Source organism: Nilaparvata lugens, chromosome X (genome assembly GCF_014356525.2).
Source record: "Nilaparvata lugens isolate BPH chromosome X, ASM1435652v1, whole genome shotgun sequence".
In the NCBI taxonomy this organism is placed as follows: Eukaryota; Metazoa; Arthropoda; class Insecta; order Hemiptera; family Delphacidae; genus Nilaparvata; species Nilaparvata lugens.
The window spans coordinates 93188649-93210488 of NC_052518.1; the positions used below are offsets into that span (position 1 = coordinate 93188649).

General features: G+C 35.3%; 1 protein-coding gene across 1 annotated transcript in view; it reads right to left on the reverse strand.

The window, feature by feature from the left end:
* Positions 1-27: 27 nt before the first annotated feature.
* The window catches only part of LOC111050160 (carbohydrate sulfotransferase 11), a 48325-nt gene continuing 26512 nt past the window's right edge, over positions 28-21840 (reverse strand). Inside the window, exon 4 of the mRNA XM_039442701.1 lies at positions 28-93. Within this exon, the coding sequence (XP_039298635.1) occupies positions 68-93 (26 nt within the window). The 3' untranslated portion in view covers positions 28-67. The remainder of the gene's footprint in view (positions 94-21840) is intronic.

Sequence of the window (21840 nt, forward strand, 5' to 3'; positions counted from 1 at the left end):
TTTCCAGTTCAATGGTTGCCTTCTGGGTTTTGCCCCATGACTTGTAATAAAATTCTGATTATTTGTATTATGGATCCGATCGTCCATAATACTCTGGAAAGAACAGAAGGTACAGAATAATTAGAGATATTTATTAGTAATGATTATGAGGAAAACAGTGTCACAATTAAAAAAAGCTAGGAGTATCAACAATAAAGTATTAAGGCAAAATAAGACAGACTGGTTGATGAATTTCAAGTGAGTTTTCGCATCAATAATGTCATATCTTTATAATATTTGAATCTCTAAGATTCATAATGAGGATAGATTATTTGTAATATTGTCATATTTCAACATAGTACGCACTCAATAAAGACAATTTTCTACAAGAATGTCACATTTGAACTTAGTTCACACTGGATAAAGATTATTTTCTACAAGAATGTCGTATCTCTTCATACCACCAGCTTGGACTGAGCAAATAATTTCATCAAGAATGACATAGAATGAAATAATACTGTATTAGTGATAAATAAAACCATGAAAACATTCTTACCTTTAAAGCAATAACGGTGTAAGTATAATTATGACGGACTTCACGAAAACTTTATAATCTCTACTCCCTAACGAATGACTCACGACTGAGTTGTGACAATGTTGCAGCCAACCATCAAACAGGTTTTTAAAGATGCAATAGTGACATAAGCTGCTCTCTCTCGGGGAGTTTTTGAAACCAAGTTATGCCGTTTTACCAGTAAAAAGTGGGGAAGAAACTGGTTCATTTTACACCAATATATTGAATAGATCGATATTATGTCTCCCTCACTAGTTCGCAAGAATGTCCAATTAGTTGTTAACGTTGGAACATAAAATTCTTCTCAACTCACATTAAATTCGAATTTTAATACTACACCAAATTAATGCCTTAGACATCGGCTTAAAAAGAAACATAGGTACACACATTTAAATACTCTCTACATCATAAAAATATGCAACTGTCGTCAGGATAATTGTTAACAAAATTATAACTGTCTTCTCGTTAATGGTACAATTGAATAAAATGGAAAAATTATTATAAGTGTTCCTCAATAGTAGGCGAGAGTATCCAATTAGCTGTTAACGTTGGAATATAAAAACCCTTCGCCACTCTCGTCCAAATCAAATTCTAATAAAACACTAACATTTCAATTAAATAACATTCAGAGTAATTATCAACTTGGTCAATTAAATAATATTAAATAATAATAGCACAGTAGGTACAACCTATCTCTTACTCCAGCCGCCAAATAGACTAAGATAAAAGTAATTCTCGACAATTTCAAAGGGAAGGTTCGGTCAAATATTAATCAATTATAGTGGCCAGAATAGATTCACTCACCCGTGATAATAATTCCGAGGGTCACTTTCATTAGGATCCAAAACCGCATCTTGGCTTCTGGATTCAGGTTAGAGTCACACGAATACGTTGTTCCCGCGAATTAATTTATTTTTCTCACGGAAAATAATCACACGAATAAGTTCCACAAAATATATCAGAAAACTACAGGCGAACTTTATCGTTCATACTTCAGGAATAAGTTCAACAAATTAGCCTATAACGAAAAACTGGAACCAATCCTTATTGTCCGTAACGCTCGAATAATTTCAACAATATTATAACGAAACACAAAGAAAGATTCTATCGTTCATATATCACGAATTGTTCAACATAACACAACGAGTACAACGAATTAATTCGACATGAACTAAACACTAAAGACAAATTTTATCGCTCGTAGCACGCGAATAATTACAACAAATATAACGAATCAATTGAACTTGATTTTTATCGTTCGAATCACAAAATAAATTTAACAAAATATAACAATTAAAACTTATTTCACCGCAGTGCGTCTCGCGTTCGAGAGTAACCGTTCGCTCAGGAGTCCATCGCTGACTGACTCGAGGGCTGTCCATGCACGTTACCCTAGCCTAAAACGCATGGGAAACTCACCTTTTTCTCACGGCAGAGAAAGAGTGAGAGCTCAAAATTGGATGGAGAAAGAGATAGTTCCTCGTGGAAAACTGTCACCAGATTGCAGTTTTTTCTCCACGAGGCAGAAGAATACGCTGTACTGTGCACAATTCTTATATTCTAAAACGCAATAATCTATTTCTCACACTAGAGAAAATTGAAATACCCTTACGTCTAGAAAAAAAATGAACATTAGAAAATTCAGTCCGATCACGCCATCGAGTCCAAAGTTCAATGATTTTAGATTGGCGTATCATGAGAAATAAAAAAAATTAAATTAATTCACCTCCTCTCAATAATTCTACCCATTACAGTAGGCTTCACTGGAAGACTTTAGCAATAAAAATTAATATTTTAGGATAAGAAATAAGAGAACAAAATTAATGGTTAATCCTAGTGACTATTATAAAAAATGTATTATATTATTTATTATAAGTGTCATTTCAAATTAGTTATTGAAGTTTTTATTTGTCTTTGATCAGTGCAGCCACATTGACGCCCATATTGAACTTGATTAGTGTCATAGTGAGAATGTGTAAGCATTCTGAGCATTTAGTGTGTGAGCATGGTGTTGTGTCTGCAATAAATTTACATTATAATGACTGTAAACTATCAACCCGGCTGACGGCTTCGGCCAAGCCTAAACAACTTTTTTACTTTGTCGTAAGAGAAAATATTATGTTATTTTGAATTCAATTTTCAAACGAGGTGTTTTTGTGAATGAGTTTTCTTTTTCTCTTTTTTGTATTATCTGAATTATGTTAATAAAGTTCTATTCTATTCTATTTTATTCTAATGCAATATTATCAATGAATGTATATATTTTTTCTGAGCAGACGTTCAGTTTTGTCATAGACCCTTACTACAATATCATACACATTTTAATATTTAGGTCTACTATAATAGAAACTCTCATTGAGTGTTTTCATTGTTTTAAATTAAGGAAGTTATTGAGGGGTAGCTTTAGTTAATTTGAACTTGTAGGAGTAAAATAATGATTTCTATGACAAAACTGAACGTCTGCTCAGAAAAAATATCTGATCGAAAGCGTTAGAATTAGCTCTTCTACTATAGAAAATAAACTTTTCTATGGATAATATTTCAAAAGAGAATAGAGATCCCTGAAACCTCAGGTAATTAGGAGATTACTTGAGTAAATCAAATTATCTGAGTTATCAAAATATTGTATTTCACACTATAAACATAATTACATAATTGCAACTGGATGCAAATATTTGTTCTATTAATTTTTCCTATTTCTATTCAATCCAGTTTTATTACAGAGTTCGATGAGTGAGCATTGCCTATTAGAAACGTTTCATCTTATTTCTAACTTTGTTTTCCAATATATCTACGTGAAACAAATATCACTTAATAAAATATACGTAATATTGACATGTTGTTCAATAATATTGTTTTTCATCATTTACCTATGTTTTCTTATATCTTTGGAGATCTGTTAATCATTATCTTATTAATAATCTAGTATTAAACCTTTACTATTGTATGGTCTTTCTTATTGTATCGTAAATGTGTATAAACAATATTTATTATTTAATTTTTTTTAAATAATTCATGGTTATCTACAATAAAAAAAAGTACTTATTTAAATTGTATTGATTTCATTCACCTCAAATCATATTTATGACACTTCATTTCACTCATGGGACCAAGTATTTTAATTCATTGAAAATATACGAGATGAGGTGTGAACAGACTTATGTGCCACGAACACGCGCATTTTGCACTTCATCAGCTGATGCTACGTGCTTATTACGTCTGCAGCTTACTGTTCTGTACAAATACATATATAATAACAATAGCATCAGATGATGAAAAGTGAAATGCGCGTTTTCGTGGAGCATAAAAGTATCTAAAAAAGTAAATTCGTATGGCTTTTGTTGGTGGGGAGTCCCTTGCGGGAAGGTCCCACCGCCTGAATATATAATTAAAATGTAAGCCGTCAATGGGCCTTACGACTGTTATACTTTAGCCGGGACCGACAGTTTAACGTGCCCATCCGATAACACGGGAGTGATCTGGTTAAAAACGGTTGGTATGTATGTACCTATCTATATACGTATGGGGAATATCCCATATTTTCAATTTGTGTTAATGGAAAAGGAATGTTTATTTCAACATATAACTGGGAAACATGTTGTTTTCAGTACTGTACAAAATATTAGCTGCAAGAATCATTTCTATTTTTGCTAGCAATGAAATTAGTAGAATGGAATAGAATAGAAAATATATTTGATAGAAGAAAAAACATAACATGACAATCAATCAATAATAATTTGATGATTACAAAAATGTATATATTATGACATGACCTGTTGGTCGTCTGCCAAGTTGAGCTATTTTATTGATTTAAAATTCACATGCAAGTATTTGAAATTGAATTTTATCCAATTTGAAAAATTCCAAATTTTAAACAATTTTGAAATCAATCAACCAAAGAGATCATGGCAACAAAAGAATTACATATGAAATTACATTATACTACATAATTATGCAGGAGTAAAAAAAAAGCAGTGAAACCATCAAGTATTATATTCCTGTATTAGCATTTTTCTATAAGCCCAAGCATTCCTCACAAAACATATCAGCGCCCTCCAATCACTACCATTCAAACACCCTGCCACCTGTTCCTCTGATAGCTCTCTATCGCGCTCCTCTTATCTCTGCTAGTACTGGACACCTTCCGATAAAATGCATTGTATCCTCCCTTTCCCTCCTATTGCATAACGTACATATATGGTCTGAATTCCCTCTCTTCCCACACTACTATTCAAGTACCATAGACCTCCCCTTGATCTGAATATGATTGACTTCTCATTGCGGGTGAGATTGGCTCCTATATAATTATTGTGTTCGGTGATTGGGTTCAAACGTGAGTAGACAGAATAATTTACAGATTGCCTTGCTCTTTCTATCCATTTCTCTCTACATTCGTTTTTTATACATTCATTAATATTATTGAAACTTTGCCTTAGTACATCCCGCATTCCTTCCTCCCATCTTCGCAATTCAATGTTATATTTTTCAGCCTGCTCTTTCCACACTTTATACCATCCTACTTTCTGTTCAAACATTTCCTGTGCAAGTTTTCGTGACAGCCTGTTTGGTCGCAAAGAAAGGGTTCTTATAGGTCTAATATAGCTATAATGCATCTCAAATAAATAATGGTGTAAATTATACTTATTGACTTCCAAATAGATGATATAATTGGGTGTTGATTGCGGTAACGAAAATAATTTCTTGATAAAAGCTCTATGTAACCGTTCTACTTCTTCAAATTGCTTATATCCCCACACCTGACCACCATAGCTCACAAGAGCTCTTACCACCGCATCAAACATTACCCACTTACTCTCGATGTTTATTTCATTTTGGGCCACAAAACTGTTCCACACATTATTCAACGCAAACTTTGCCACTGACACTCTATCTCTAACATGCTCACTGAACGCCAACTGAGGAGTGAATGTTACGCCTAGATATTTGTACTTGTTTACAACTCCGATCCGCTCTTCTCCACAGTACCACCTCTCATGATAGGCCAGTCTCCCTCCCTTTCTCATCACCATTATCTTTGTTTTGTCGGTCTAGTTATTATTTTTGCATCTAGTTTTTCGTCCTCTATGAACGGTATGGCATATGCTATTTCATCTGCCTCAACTTCAACGGAAAGTAAGTTTTAAAAATGTTTGACCCAGCTTCCAATATCTATCTGGCCTGTACACTTGAAGGATGTTCTTTTAAACTTTTTCACCGAGTCCCAAAACTGTTTCGAGTCGCGCACATTTTCTAATATTATCATAATACTCGGCTTTTTTAGTTTTACACAAGTGAATGTACTTTTTGTTTTCCTCTACATAGATTTGTCTAGCTTGTTGACTATTCACCCTCCTAAAAAGTCTAAGACAGGCAAAACTTCTTTTTCTCGCTTTATCACATTCCCAATCAAACCATATCTGTTTCGCAAGTTTATTTTCTCTCTTAGAAATTCTTGCATTGTTACCCGCTGCTTCATAAACGATATTGATAATCTTCTCTGCGGCTTGACTACTATCGGGTGACAAGATAACATCACAGCTGCTCTGCGATAACTTATTACGGTACTCTGTTGCATCTACTTTTGACCAAATCAGCTTGGGCAATAGCGTTAAATTATCACATGTTGAATTCGAAATGTCTCCTTTCAATTGAATTACTATTGGCATATGGTCAGAAAAACTTTCAGTCAGGACTTCAAAACTATTTACAGCTGCTAGTGTACTCATCGTCACACAACATAAATCGATAACTGAGCATCCAACACTTGTAACATAGGTAAATTCTCCCTTATCATCTGTTGCTGTCCTCCCGTTTAACACACACATATTGAGTATTCTACGCCCATTCCTATTCAAAATTTCATCTTTAGAATTTCGTTCAACATTTATCACCCAATCACTCTGCATAATTTCATCCGGTATTATTTGACATTTCCCTATGTGTCCATTAAAATCTCCTAACAATATTAAATTCTCACCCATCTGCCTTCTAAGAATGCATTCAGTTTGTTAAAGTCAGCACTCCAGCTTTCTCCAGGCGTTAGATAAACTGACATAATATGAATTTCTCCATATCTATCACATTTAAGAGTTATTGGCTACTCTTCTAAGTAAGTGAATTTACAAGCTTCCCTCCTATTATAGACATACCTATAAGCCATCATTATGCCTCCCTTTGCCCTACCAAATCCTGACGTTCTAGTTGCTGGCACCCAAAATATATTATATCCTGGAAAATAGCCCTCTAAACGATTGAAATCTTTCTCCTCGACAAACGTTTCGCATAGAATAAAAATATCATAATTCTTTAAGAAATCAAGAAAACAATTTGAACTCACCTTTCCACTAACACCCGCTACATTATAAGCCAACACACTTAATTCATTTATTTATTTTACCTGGCAGACGACCTTATCCTATTCATTAGTACTAGATGAAACTTGATTTTTCAAATCAATTACTACATTATTATTGATATTGTATTACATCACATTACAGTTTTATGAAATTTAGAGCACTTCTAAAATCAATTTTTTTTATTTCCATCTTCATACAACATGCACGATAAAGTATAATGAAAATTAACTATTCTAATACACAGCATGAACCATTTAATGAAAATGAAAATTTCCACCAGCAAAAGTAAAACTTGCTCGCTTGTTATTATTATTAAATTTATTTGTTGTTATTATTCACCAAAAAGTATAATATTGCTCTTTAAAAAATACCATGTTTCAGGTGATAAAACATGTACAGAAATTTATTGAATCTGATATTTCTTAGAATATTACTGGTCGGGCGGTAATAGAGTCTAGTTGGCGAATATGTTGTTTATATGTGAAATGGACTGTATTGCATACGTTTTATAACAATATAATTATTCAAAAATTAAAATGACTCACCCCATTGTTCGATCAGGATAAGGGTATATGTGACTGCACTACATGCAGGGTTCCAGAATAAGCGAATTATGTATGGCGGTGAAGAGAATTAGAGTAGAAATGTTTCCTCATTGAGACTGGATTCACAACTACGGTAAAAAGTAAATTCGTATGGCTTTTGTTGGTGGGGAGTCCCTTGCGGGTAGGTCCCACCGCCTGAATATATAATTTAAGCCGTCAATGGGCCTTACGACTGTCATACTTCAGCCGGTACCGACAGTTAACGTGCCCATCCGATAACACGGGAGTGATCTGGTTAAAAAACGTTTGGTATTGAGAGGGTTTGAACCCGGGATCTCTATGCTGCTACGCAGGCACTCTATCCACTAGGCCACGGAACACTCCACAACTACGGTACTATAGTATTAAAAGAAAGAATCGAAGTACCCAAACGGTGGGCTCTATCTTATCTGGCCTGCCTGTCTGATAAAGCCTCTATCGCAGGCCTCTGCAATTTCTGTCATCTATATTAAAAACAAGGATTCTCAGAATTATTAAATAATAAATTGGATTCACCAAATCTTGACCGCAAAAGTGAGGATAGGCCAGGCTGTGTTTTTTTTAACGGTGTAAGTCATCTACTGGGTCTCAATCTCATCTAGTGGTCTCAATATCTTCTAATAGCTAAATAAGAATATTGATGATGGAAACTACGAAAATAGTCATCAGTATTGACAAAATCAATATAGCAGCCATAATTGACACAATTGTTTTATATTGATTTCTATCCGGTTATAGTGGGAGATATAAGGTTGAATCTACCTCTAGAGTAGTCCATCTATTCCCACCAACAATTTTCATTCTCCTTTTTACAACCCCAACACATAACCAAAAATTTTTCCTAATACTACATCATTACACTCCCCATTACAAACACTTTTCCTAATGTGACATAAGAGATAAGATATTGACAGAATTGTAGAAACTTATTAATCTGAATGGGAGTTGAGCGTAAGACTTGAAGCAGTACGGTTGTGTTCGTGATAACGGCAGTTTCTTTTGTGAATATTTTCGGTTTTTGGAACATTTCCTCACTAAGTTTTGCAGTCAGTGTGATGTTAATGTGTCAGAATATATGTGTGGCAGCGTGAAAGACATTTTCAATGTGGTTATGCGAGTTTATTTGATGAACATTGCTACGAAAATTTGAGGTTAGTTTGAAATGGAATCTCTGCAATAGAACTTTTCAGGAGACGTGCGGCGAAAGGGTGAATTGTAGCCGGTTGACAATAGATAAGCGCGTTACATTGCTATATCTGTAGTTAGTTAGGCAGCTGTATAGTATATAAATAGCTGTAATAGCTGTACCTATATAATAGCTGTATGAAATACTCGGAAACAACCAGATTAGATAGATCTGTGAATCTTTGTGACACAATAACAGTATCAAAGCAATTTATTGTGTTGAAAGTGAAATCACCTGTTCTTATCATGACTATGAATAAAGAGTTATTGGAGGATATGCTGTCCAAGTTTAAAACTGATATTATAAGCGATACTCAGAAAATTATTAAAGAGGAAATAAGTTCTTTGAATATAAATACCGTAATAAAAGAACAGAATCAGAAGATTGATTCCCTAATTTCGGAAAATAAAAACTTGCATCAAGAGCTTCAAAAGCAAAAAGATTTAATTGATAGGATGAAGAGAGAAAATAATTTGATATTTTTTGGTGTTCAGGAAGATAGTAACCAAGAGGATTCTCAAGTCTTGAATAAAATTTGACAAAATTATGAAAGTTGAACTCAAACCCCAAGATATTAATTTTGTTAGAAGATTGAGCGGAAAATCCAATAATGGAGGGGCCCGTCCAATAGTGGTATCTCTTATATCTTCGCTTAAAAAGTCTCATATCCTACAGGAAACTAGAAAACTGAAAAACACGAAAATATTTGTAGGTCATGATTTGGATAAACACTCACGAGATATGCGAAAAGAAATGTATGAAGTACAGAGAAGATTGAAAAGTTTGAATCATACGGTGAAAATGAGAAGAAACGGTTTGGAAATTGATGGAAATTTTTTGAGTTATGAAGAGGTAAAGCGCAAGTACATGGAAGAAACAGATTCGAACGAGTCAAGTGATATTCAGGAGGAAAATCAGAAAAAAGGAGGAGAGAAGCAGGGAAGCAGATGGGAATGAGAGCTAAACAAAACGCAATGTATACGGGTACAACGGAAATAACCAACTTTTTTCACCCCTCAAGCAACTCAATCAACAAATAATCGAAACTACAACGAATTAAATAACTCAGGAACCTTCAATGTCATTGCATACATATGTATCAGGAATAATGAATAAATTGCATAGTATTGATTTCATGAATCTTATCAGGAGTTATGATATATTTTGTCTCTTTGAAACATTCATTGATAACGAGAATTTCTTCTCTCAGTTTAAAAAGAGGTTTGATGACTATGAGCTGGTTTGAGTGCCCGCAGTCAGAAGTGCTAGTTATGGAAGGGCCAGTGGAGGCAGAATATATGGATTAAAAAAAGATAAGAGATTTGAAAAATGTGTGAGATTCGCTAAAATTGGAAATCATTATGTTATTAAGTTGAATGTGGGGCCCCACATGATGAATATAATTCCGGTATATATCAATTGTAATAATTGGAGTAACGATTTTGATGAAATTTGTGTTGTGATGCAGGAATTGGGCAGGAAGTCATGCTTATGGGAGATGTGAATGGAAGGGTTAGCAATGAACAAATTTCAATTGAAGATGAACTATTAACTGGAGCTCACTATCTACATTCACTTCATAGACATTCTAAGGATGTAGTATTAAATAGAAATGGAAAATCCCTATTGCAATTGTTTGAGGAGAATGGTCTGGTGATTTTGAATGGAAGGATGACAGGAGATAGGAATGGAGAATTTACATTTGTGGGAGGTCAGGGTTCCTCAGTCATTGATGTGTGTGCTGTCTCATTGGAGCTGCTATCCTGTGTAGTAGACTTTATGGTTATACCCGCTGTGCTATCCGATCATCTACCAATAAAAACAGTAATCCAGTTGACAGGAGGGGGTGTGAGCCCAGTAGTGAATATTCAGCCTTTGAGACCAAAGATGAAGTGGATTCCAGAGAGGAAAGCTCAGTACCAGAGTCATCTGCAGGAGGCTGTAAACAGAAGGTGTGAATGGAGCACTAACTTGGAGGAAGACTGGTGTTACCTTGTTGGGGCCATCCAGGAGAGACAGCCGGTTAAGCATCATCCAGAATTTGGTCACAGTAAGGAGAGGTATCAAGCTGAATGGTTCGATCAGGAATGCTTGGCAAACAGAAAAGAAGCATTCAATCTTTTGCATCTGTACCAGAAAACTAACTCTGAGGTGGTGAAAAAGCATTATTTGAAGCAATCTCCAAGTACAGGATGATATGTTAGGAGGAGAAGAAAGCTTACTGGAGACAATGCATTGATGGATTTAAGACTGTGAAGGATTCAAGGGATTTCTGGACATTGGTCAGACTGCTTAAAAATAAAACATTTGTAGTGGGAGCAAGCATTTCAATTGGAGATTGGGTCCAACACTTCCGAGAGCTGCTGAATCCTGCAGTGACAGCTGACCGAGTTTTGTATGCAGAACCTTGAGGATGAATTTTTGGATGCACCATTTCAGATGCAGGAGTTGAGGAAGGTCATGGCCCATGCAAAGGATGGTAAGGCACCAGGAGAGGATGGGGTCTCATATGAATTTTTCAAAAATGCACCAGCCTCTTTCATGGAGAGTCTTTTGAATGTTTACAATCTAGTGTACAGTATGGGTGATGTTCCAGACAGCTTCAGAAGATCAATAGTATTCCCTATCTACAAGAAAGGCAACCCTGAGGATACTTCCAACTACAGAGGCATATCATTTGGCAATGCGGGAGCAAAGCTGTTTACAGGAATTCTCCTTGACAGACTAAAGGTTTGGATTAATTCTAATAGAATACTAAGAGAGTTCCAGGCTGGTTTCAGGGAGAATTATTCAACAGTGGATAACATCTTCAATTTGATCACAATCATTAGTATGAGGTTGGCAGCCAAGAAACAGAAGGTCTATGCTTTTTTGTCGATCATTCAGCCACTTTTGATCGAATTGACAGACATGAATTATTTTTCAAATTGTCAGAAATGGGAATTTCCACAAAAATGCTGAGGATTCTGCATAACATCTATACCAACACCACAGCAAGGGTTTGGAGTCAAGAGGGCCTTACTGAGTCCCCTGCTATTTGCATTGTTCCTAAATGATTTAGAGGAGAATATGGAGGGTGGTGTGAAGGTAAATGACTTCAGTATCAAATTATTAGCATATGCTGATGATATTGTTCTGCTGGTTTTTAGAAATGGTGGGAAACAAGGCAGGCATGAGAAATGGTGGTACAGAGGAAATTCGATTGAGGTTGTCAATTCCTACAAATATCTTGGAATAAATCTGACATCAAGACTTTTAATGACGGAGCATTTCAAGGAGAGATTGACCAGGAAAACAAAATGGGACATAACAAAAATGGCATTGAGTCTGTTTAATAACCTGTTATTGAATAATTCAATTGCATTTGAAGCAAAGTTGAAAGTTTTTGAGGCTGTTGTGAGATCCATAGTGTGCTATGGTGCTCAGGTGTGGGGGAGCAGAATGTTTGATCTGGTTGAGAGTATACAACGGGTTTTCATCAGAAAAGTATTTAGTCTGCCAACATATTCTCCCAATCTAGCCATGCTTCTGGAGTCTGGACTGCAGCCAATCTTTCTGCATACCCTGAAGCTACACTTTGGATTTGTTAGAAGATGTTTGAAACTCACAGAGGATAGATATCCAAAACGTCTAATGGAGGGGATGATTCAGAAGACTGTTCATGTATAAGGATTGGCAGAAACTGGAGGAATCATTCGGCATCACTTTGGATGACATCAAAGATGGATCACAGAATACAGACTGGTTGTTAGCATCTATAGGAGGAAAACTGAGAGATCAGCAGGTACAGCAAGAGGTATCAAGTCAACGTTACTCTTGCAGAAGCCAGCTCAATCATTGGAATGAGTATATCATGGAGGACTGTGACTTCAGACTGATCAAGTGGTTCTTCAAGGCTAGGATGGAACTCATTTATTTGAACAAATATTCCTTCACACACATCAACAAACTTTGTTCATTGTGCAATTTGAAAGAGGACGAGGATATTGCTCATTTCATTGGTCGGTGCCCAATTCTTAGCAGCTACAGGAAAAAGCATCTAGGCAAATCTCATCTTAGGTGGCAGGAAGTGAAAATCCTTTTGAATGGAGTAAACTGGTGCAAAGTGAGTGAGTACTGTGCAGAGGCATGGAAATATAGACATTTTTTGATAACAGAATTCAATTACTAGTACTTAGTCTGCAGCCTCTGAAAGACTTTTGGTAAACACTCTGTTATACACTTTGAGATTTGTAAATATATAAATATTATTTCTGATTAATTTATTGAAAGACAATGAACTCAACTCACCCTGACGGTCAATGACCAAGGGTTATTAGCTTGCATTTGTATTTATTTTCAATTTATTTATGTATCTGTTCAGCACAATAAAAGCAAATTATTATTATTATAATAGAAGCATTTGAAGAAGAGTGATTTTCCTGCAAAATTTTTTGCAAAAATGGTCAGAAATTAAAATTGCTCAAACTCTCAGGAATGATAGTACTTGACTAAAGGAACAATATTATGGCATCACATTGGCGAAATTCACTCACATTCTTGAGTTATATGCATTTGAAAATATGTGATTTTTCTGATCTGAGAGTGGAGGTAAGATTTTATGTTTGAGTGAATAACTCACTGTGTATTGTAGCGAAACGTCTCATATTATAGCACAACACTTGTTAGGTCAACCTCGCTATCCATGATGTTTATTTAATAAAATTCATGAAAAATGCAAATCTTCCACTTTTAAACATAATGTATTTTTGCAAAAATGGCAGATTTGCATTTTTCATGAAATCTATGAATTGAACATGAACATCATGGAATTTTGTACCTTCCTAGCTATTCAAAAAGAGTGAGTTGGAACATTTTTCATGATGCTCACATGAGCTCCAAGATTGTGCGTGGGTAATGGAACTGATGATGAGCAAATTCTTGACTTACGATCTATGAGAACATGCATTTTCTAATTCAGTTTTTTCATTATCTCTGTTTAATATTGATTAGAATTTATAATTCCTCAGTTTTCTTTTTCTTATCTAGTATAATTTGAGATATTAAAAAGGTGTGTTGAATCAACAGATCATAGATCACTAAATGTATACTGAATGCATTTACTGCGAATGTACTATAACAGAATTTAAAAAAAGTCCTCTACCATTAAAAATAAATAATCTGTACCTCACAGATTTAATCTATCTAAATGTCCAATTCCTAAGTGAAGAATTTATAACAAATTAAAGCTTACATAATTTTCTACAATATTCATTTCACAACTTTTTTTTATATCTACTCCAGTTTTCGAGATATCGGCTCTTGAAGGTGTGACATTTTTGAAAAAAAAACACGTTTGCCAGCAATTTTTTTCTATTTCAGCTCTTATAACTTTTTAAAAATCGATGGGAAAATCCATGCTGATTATGAGCTTATAAGGAATTAAATTCTCTTCAATTTCATGTAAAATTTCACGCTTTTACGAATTTAAAAATCGACGGGAAAAACCATGCTGATTATGAGCTTATAAGGAATTAAATTCTCTTCAATTTCATGTAAAATTTCACGCTTTTACGAATTTCCCTACAACTTTTACAGCAGCTTTGGTGTTGAGTGTGGAATCTCCATTTTTGCAATAGATCAATTGACAAAGGAATTTGGAGGGAATGTTTTAAACAAAATTTTTGACTTTGCAGCTTTGTTGAGACTAGTTAGGAGGAGAACATAACTAAAGTCGCCATTCCTAACTCATGTGCTAAGGGGATAAGAGTGGTTTGAAAGTTGCATTTTTCAGCGTTTTGCTTCCATCCTCATATCTTGAGAACAATGCGTTCAACTGACATAACTAACTATTCAAAAATGAAGCTTCATAAATTCAGTGGAATTTTGTGATATTCCCAACAGTTCCCGAGAGAGGTGTGTAATTGTTAAAATAATAGGTTTTTATCCAATGTTTTGCTCTTTTAGGGCTTATAACTCTCCAACAATGCATCATGAAAACTTATGCTTTTCGTAGGTTTGTAGAGCATTGAATTCTCTTTGAAATGATGTATTATTTCACTATTCCAAGTTTTCCTTTTATTGTTATAGCAGCTTCAATGTAGGGGGTGAAATTTTCATTGCTGCAACAAGTGTCAAAACAGCGGTTCCACACCTTCAACAGGGGAGATTAAGATGCGCACTTTTGCTATGTTCACTTACTAACTAGTGCAAACCAAGCTGCAAAGTCAAAAATTGCGTCACAGACGTCATTGTCAAACGATCAATAATTGTTGCAGCAATGAAATTTTCACCCCCCTACATTGAAGCTGCACAGAGGATCCACGATAGTGGATCACTCTTAGTCATTTAAATATCCTATAATCTATCCTTTCAACCACCTGCCTATATAGTCCATTATTTTTTTGAAAATATTCCATCAGTTATAATTAAGACATTATTTTATATACCGGATGACCCAGAATAACGGGAACATTTGAAAAAGCCATAAAACATTAGTGGGAAGGGCAAAAATAATAATAATAATAATAAATAATAACAAAAATGATTTTATTCAAACTAATGTGAAGTTCAAGACTTGCCATTTGAGAATTATTAATGACATCTGTTCTGAACAAAGTTCAGGCTAGAGCTACCAGAGGACTGTAATTTACTATTTAAATAATCAAATACAAACAAGGGGCAAAATTTAATCTTCAATTTGAGCCAGGTTATTTGTACAGTTAAACTCTGCATTAATGAACAATAAAAAAGAGCAAAAACTCACCAAATTTATTCCAATCTTGATTACTTGCCCTTCGAAGCCTTTATTGGGTGTTTTGGTCAGGTTCAGGGTGGGACGAAATCTGGGAATAGACAGGTTCTTGCTTATGGGCTGCCTTTTCGTTGATTCTGCGTTCAACTTGCAGGTTATGCACTGTGTTTCGAACAAAGCTCAAACTGGATTCTTTATAAATTCAAATCTGATTCAAATTAATTCAATTCAATACTATTTACGCTGTTATATTCATAATTCACACACACGACACTCAAACAATTTACAAGAAATTTTCGATCGAAAATTACATGACAGACAAACACAAATTTGTTCTTGCAAAAGAACGGGCCGACGAAAACAAGACAGACTAGACTTACAAAAACATCCACAATGCTAAGCAGCAGGATGGTCTGCGCCGGCGCAAACACAAGCCTGCTATTGGCAGAACTACAGTCTGGCATTCTGGCGCTACAATTCTCTGGCCAGACCAACATCTATCACTTTTTGATGTTGAGATTCCTGCAATATTTCAGCTGGAATATTGTTAATTTCATTTTGAATTGTCTGTTGTGATTCAACCACAGTTATTGGTCAAGTTGTAAAAACGTTTGATTTGAGATAGCTCCACAAACAGAAAATCGTAGGTTGACAGATTATGGGACCAGGAAACGCAGATGTTGCAGCGATCAATGAGGAATCGTCAACACTGATTTCAAGAGTGTATTCGTCCAAGAGGAAGCCATCTCAAAGAAGTAATTGTCAAAAAGTGATAGATGTTATTAATAATTATGAAATGGCAAGTCTTGAAATTTACATTAGTTTGAATAAAATCAGTTTTGCCCTTCCCAGTAATGTTTTTAAAAGTTCCTGTTATTCTGTGTCACCTTGTATATTGAGACTGAGAATTATATTGTAAGAAAGAGGTTTTTAGAATTCATACAACTGGAAAGAGTTTATTTATCAATTTATTCATCACTCTAAGAATTTATACGAATTTAGATTTCTTTTACACTTGAGCTTTCATAATTCTGTATGTAATAAATAACTACAACATATTATCAATATCGACTAGCGTACACACTAACTTCTGCTAGAAGTTAAGCCACAATATTTGACATTTTACAAATAATGTAAATAAATATGATAATTTTCATTTCAAGTTATATTTATTCTCCTGCTTTTTGAGAAATATTGAGTCAATTCAATTGATTTTCATTTCCACCGGGTATGGCATCCCTACGGCAGTTAATGCTACTCATAAGCTAAACTCCACCAGCTACTTTTGAGTTACACTAGCTTTTGAGTTAATGCTACTCAGGTACGTACCGACGGTAGTTTGATAAACTGCCCTCAATATGATCCTTGGAGCTTCATGATATATAAAGCTAAATATTCAAATATTACTTTACGAGTATGTTGAATCTGGTACAACACACAATTTGGTTGCTGGAATTTGAAAAAAAAACATTTCTTTTTAGTTGTAGAATAATAATTTAAATTTATAAACCAAGCTCTCAATGCAAGTACACATGACTGTCTTCAATGTGAAAAGAACAATAGACATTAAAAACATAATACATAAACATAACAATGGATATAAGACAAATTGAACATCTTTGTTGCTAACCTAATTATTCATCTATGATTGATATCACATATCATTGATTAAAATGTCGTATTAATGATGTACAATGAAAGATTACAATCACTAATGTGCGAGATAAATTACTTTTAACATGAAGAGGAGAAACCCAATTCTCCCTCCACAGTTTGTAGCATAGTCACAGATGGACATCCTGCGCACAATTGGATGCGCCATGTCATTTCGCTTCAGGTTCTTGTGAAGAACACATCTCCATAACATACACAAACATATCACTTTGGAACATTGCCAGTGGAGGGGAGCGAAGCATTACAAAACTCTCTCACACAGACACAAAAGAAGGAGAATGCTGCTAGGTAGTGGGAGAGATTAGTGGAGGATAGAGCATCAGACCTCTCCGTCTTTGAGAAAGAGCCGTGTTAAAAGAAATTTATCTCGCACTTTGGACTCAATTTATTTAATATTGAAAGTGAAAAATGCACATGAATATAAAGAATTAAAAGTGTCTGTTCGTCTATATCAACGAAAACGTTAAGTATACATGACTGTCTTCAATGTAAAAAGAACAATAGACATTAAAAACATAATACATAAACATAACAATAGACATAAAACGTTTAAGACATTTTCAGATAACTTGTACAACATAAGATTAGATTCAGTTTTTCATATTGAAAGATATTTCAGATGTTTAAGTACAATGCTTGAATTTGAGTTTTCATCCACATAAAAATTTCACAACTGAGAACTTTCAATTCAAAAAGTAGTTTATTCCTCATTAAAACTACTTACTTACTTACTGTCAATTCCTTCAGTTCAACATAAACTATTATCATTGAAAAAACATGAGAAAATTACAGATTAAATGACAGTAGGCTATAATGCAGTGGGAGAAACACTTTTAATTTTCAAAAGCCTTAATCGTAATTGACAAATGAATCCCAAGATAGCCAAGGAGTTGTCTGCTTCGAAATCCTTGTACAAAACGATTTCTCTTCCTCTGAGAATTTCTCCAACATTGATGGTGAATTTGAAGTCCACTTGTGAGCGAGAAACCTCCTCCCTCAAACAGCTGCTTGGACTGACGATACAGCTCCGCGGCCTCTGACTCTGTGGCGACAGATGTGACTAAGTCGTCCATGAACATGTCTCCTGGTATTCTCGCCTTGGCTGCTGGAAAACGATTTCCATCATCCTCTACAAGCTGGTGGACGGTGCGAAGTGCCAATATGGAGAGCTTGAAACACCAAAAACAACACAATTGAGCTGATAAATTTCGATTGGATCCTCCGGCGAAAATCTCCACAATACACGCTGATAACGATGGCAGGAATCCTCCACTTATATCTGTCAATACATTTGTTTAATGTCAGCAGTTAGTGCGATTGGGAACAAACGAAAATTAACTAACAAAACAAAAATGTCAGTCTGCAATTTGGGACCAGCATGAAGAACCTGGTTCAATGACAAACCAGATGATGTTCTGGAACCAGCATCAAATACAATTCGGATGGGCATGGTAGTGCTGCTTGCTTTCACGATGGAGTGAAGCGGTATGTAGTAACCACTCGGTCAGTCTGATCTGCTACAAACGACATGTGACCCTTACATAGTAATCGATCAATATTTCATGATATGAAATACGAATATTGCTGTCACGCTCTAGTCGTATCTCCAAAGTCAGCAGTATGCATTTGGCGACAGCATACGAATCTCCCAAGCTGCTGGGCAGCTCCGCAAATGACAAGGCAACAACAAAACGACCAGAATTCACACGATGTACAGACTTCCAAAATTTACCTCACACTCCAACTCGTCCGGTTTCAGTTGACAGCTTGGTGCAGGGCACGATTCCAACTCCCAAAAACGTTCCACAAAACTATCCAATGATGGACTACTAATGAATGGACTACAGATGGCTGTAAAACAATTCGACACATTCGTTGTTGAAGTGAGAATCGGCGCTCTCCCCATCAGAATGTGACCAAAGACACTATTAACAGTCATCAATTCGTGCGATTCACCTGTACTAGGATTCCCATGTAGCAAGTGAGGAACTAACTCCGCACCAATGATGCCATCTATTCTACTAGGAAGGTAGAATTTGTTGTCAGCCAGTGTGAGATTTTCAAAATGATGAAGTTTGGATCTGTCGATTTCACAAGAAGGCAACTTGTCGATGATTTTATCTACCACTGTGGCATCCATCTGTTGTGGCATCCATCCATTGTGAAACTTGACGGTAGGATCCAACTTTGACTGAATTGACACACAAATACAACCTCGAACTTCACTAGTACCACCACCGAATCCACAACAACGGTTTTCATGGGCTGGAATGGTAGTCTCAAATGCCAACACAATTTGGCTGTAACAAAATGACACTGACTCCCGGTGTCAACCAAGAAACGAACATCACAAAGCTGATCATTACAATCTCGAACATGTGCAGTGACAGTTGACAACACAATGGTCGAGTTTTCTACATCGTTGGATGTAGAACAACAACTAATAGGTGATGTGCCACCTGCCTTGGAGTTTGACGAGGATGCAATACCTTTATTGGAACTTGATCTGGAAAAGTGCAATAAAGAATGATGAGATTCTCGACATTGAGCACACTGAGTTTTACTACGACAATTTCTACTCAAATGATCCACATCAAGACAACAAAAACAACAAAACTTTCCTTTAATCAACAATAACGATCCCAAGGAGTCATTTTCAAGAAACTTGCACAATCTACTAACCGATGACCCGGTTTTGAGCACTTCAGACAATTGGGATTTTTACTAGATGCATCGTTAGATGAATCATTAGATGAACCACAACACCTTTGATTTATTATCCTTTTTGTGCTTCATATTAACGATTCAGTCTGTTTCTCATCAGAAGGAAGAGTCTTAATTTGCTTTTCAATGAATTTGACATAATCGGTATAAGATGGCATAGCCTTGTCACGGACGGATGATTCAAAATTTCTATGAGAACTTGGATCCAGCAATCTCAAGCCATGATAGAGGAATATCGAGTCTGACAAATCAGTGAGTCGCAATCTCTTCAATGCATTGATTGAACTGCAAAACCCATCCAAAATCGCAATACAACCTGCCTTTGATTCTGATTTTATTGGACGAAATTCAAAATTTGTTTGAAATAGGCATCGACTTGCGCCCATGGATTGTTATAGCAGGTCAATAATGCCTGCCAAATTATTTGATAATTGTTAGCCAATGGTGGCAAATGACGACAAATATTTGCTGCTTGTCCAGTAGTCTACTTACAAGATATTGGACCTTCTGCTGATCATTCAAATTCTTGTTGTCATGTACCAATGCCTTAAATAGTTCATAAAACACCGACCATTGAGTCTGGTTCCCATCAAATTCGGAAGGTCGATTTTAGACAGTACCAACTCGGACATGACCGGCTGTGAACTAGCTGCTGTAGCTGCCGAAGATTGAGCAATAGCGACAGTCGCCTCTTTCTGTTGGAGAGTGTTAGCCGCTACTTCAATATACTGAAACAGATCTAGTGTGAGTCATTGAATGCTACAACATGATCTTTATTCAACTCAAGTACCAACTCATTAACCACTAATTCTGTCTTTTCATAATCCGAAATGGTCTGAGACACCCAAGATACAAGATTGAAAATTGCTCAGCAACTTTTGGATCAGAGACATTTTTAGACAGGTCATAAATTCTTTGCAATCTGGCATACAATTGTTCCAGTTTAGCACGATGCACCCTGATTTGTTTCTGTAATTTTTCCTCCATCTTGAACTCATACACAAAACAATTCAGCCCTGACAATACAAACAACAGACAATAAAACAAGTCCTCTACCATTAAAAATAAATAATCTGTACCTCACAGATTTAATCTATCTAAATGTCCAATTCCTAAGTGAAGAATTTATAACAAATTAAAGCTTACATAATTTTCTACAATATTCATTTCACAACTTTTTTTTATATCTACTCCAGTTTTCGAGATATCGGCTCTTGAAGGTGTGACATTTTTGAAAAAAAAACACGTTTGCCAGCAATTTTTTTCTATTTCAGCTCTTATAACTTTTTAAAAATCGATGGGAAAATCCATGCTGATTATGAGCTTATAAGGAATTAAATTCTCTTCAATTTCATGTAAAATTTCACGCTTTTACGAATTTAAAAATCGACGGGAAAAACCATGCTGATTATGAGCTTATAAGGAATTAAATTCTCTTCAATTTCATGTAAAATTTCACGCTTTTACGAATTTCCCTACAACTTTTACAGCAGCTTTGGTGTTGAGTGTGGAATCTCCATTTTTGCAATAGATCAATTGACAAAGGAATTTGGAGGGAATGTTTTAAACAAAATTTTTGACTTTGCAGCTTTGTTGAGACTAGTTAGGAGGAGAACATAACTAAAGTCGCCATTCCTAACTCATGTGCTAAGGGGATAAGAGTGGTTTGAAAGTTGCATTTTTCAGCGTTTTGCTTCCATCCTCATATCTTGAGAACAATGCGTTCAACTGACATAACTAACTATTCAAAAATGAAGCTTCATAAATTCAGTGGAATTTTGTGATATTCCCAACAGTTCCCGAGAGAGGTGTGTAATTGTTAAAATAATAGGTTTTTATCCAATGTTTTGCTCTTTTAGGGCTTATAACTCTCCAACAATGCATCATGAAAACTTATGCTTTTCGTAGGTTTGTAGAGCATTGAATTCTCTTTGAAATGATGTATTATTTCACTATTCCAAGTTTTCCTTTTATTGTTATAGCAGCTTCAATGTAGGGGGTGAAATTTTCATTGCTGCAACAAGTGTCAA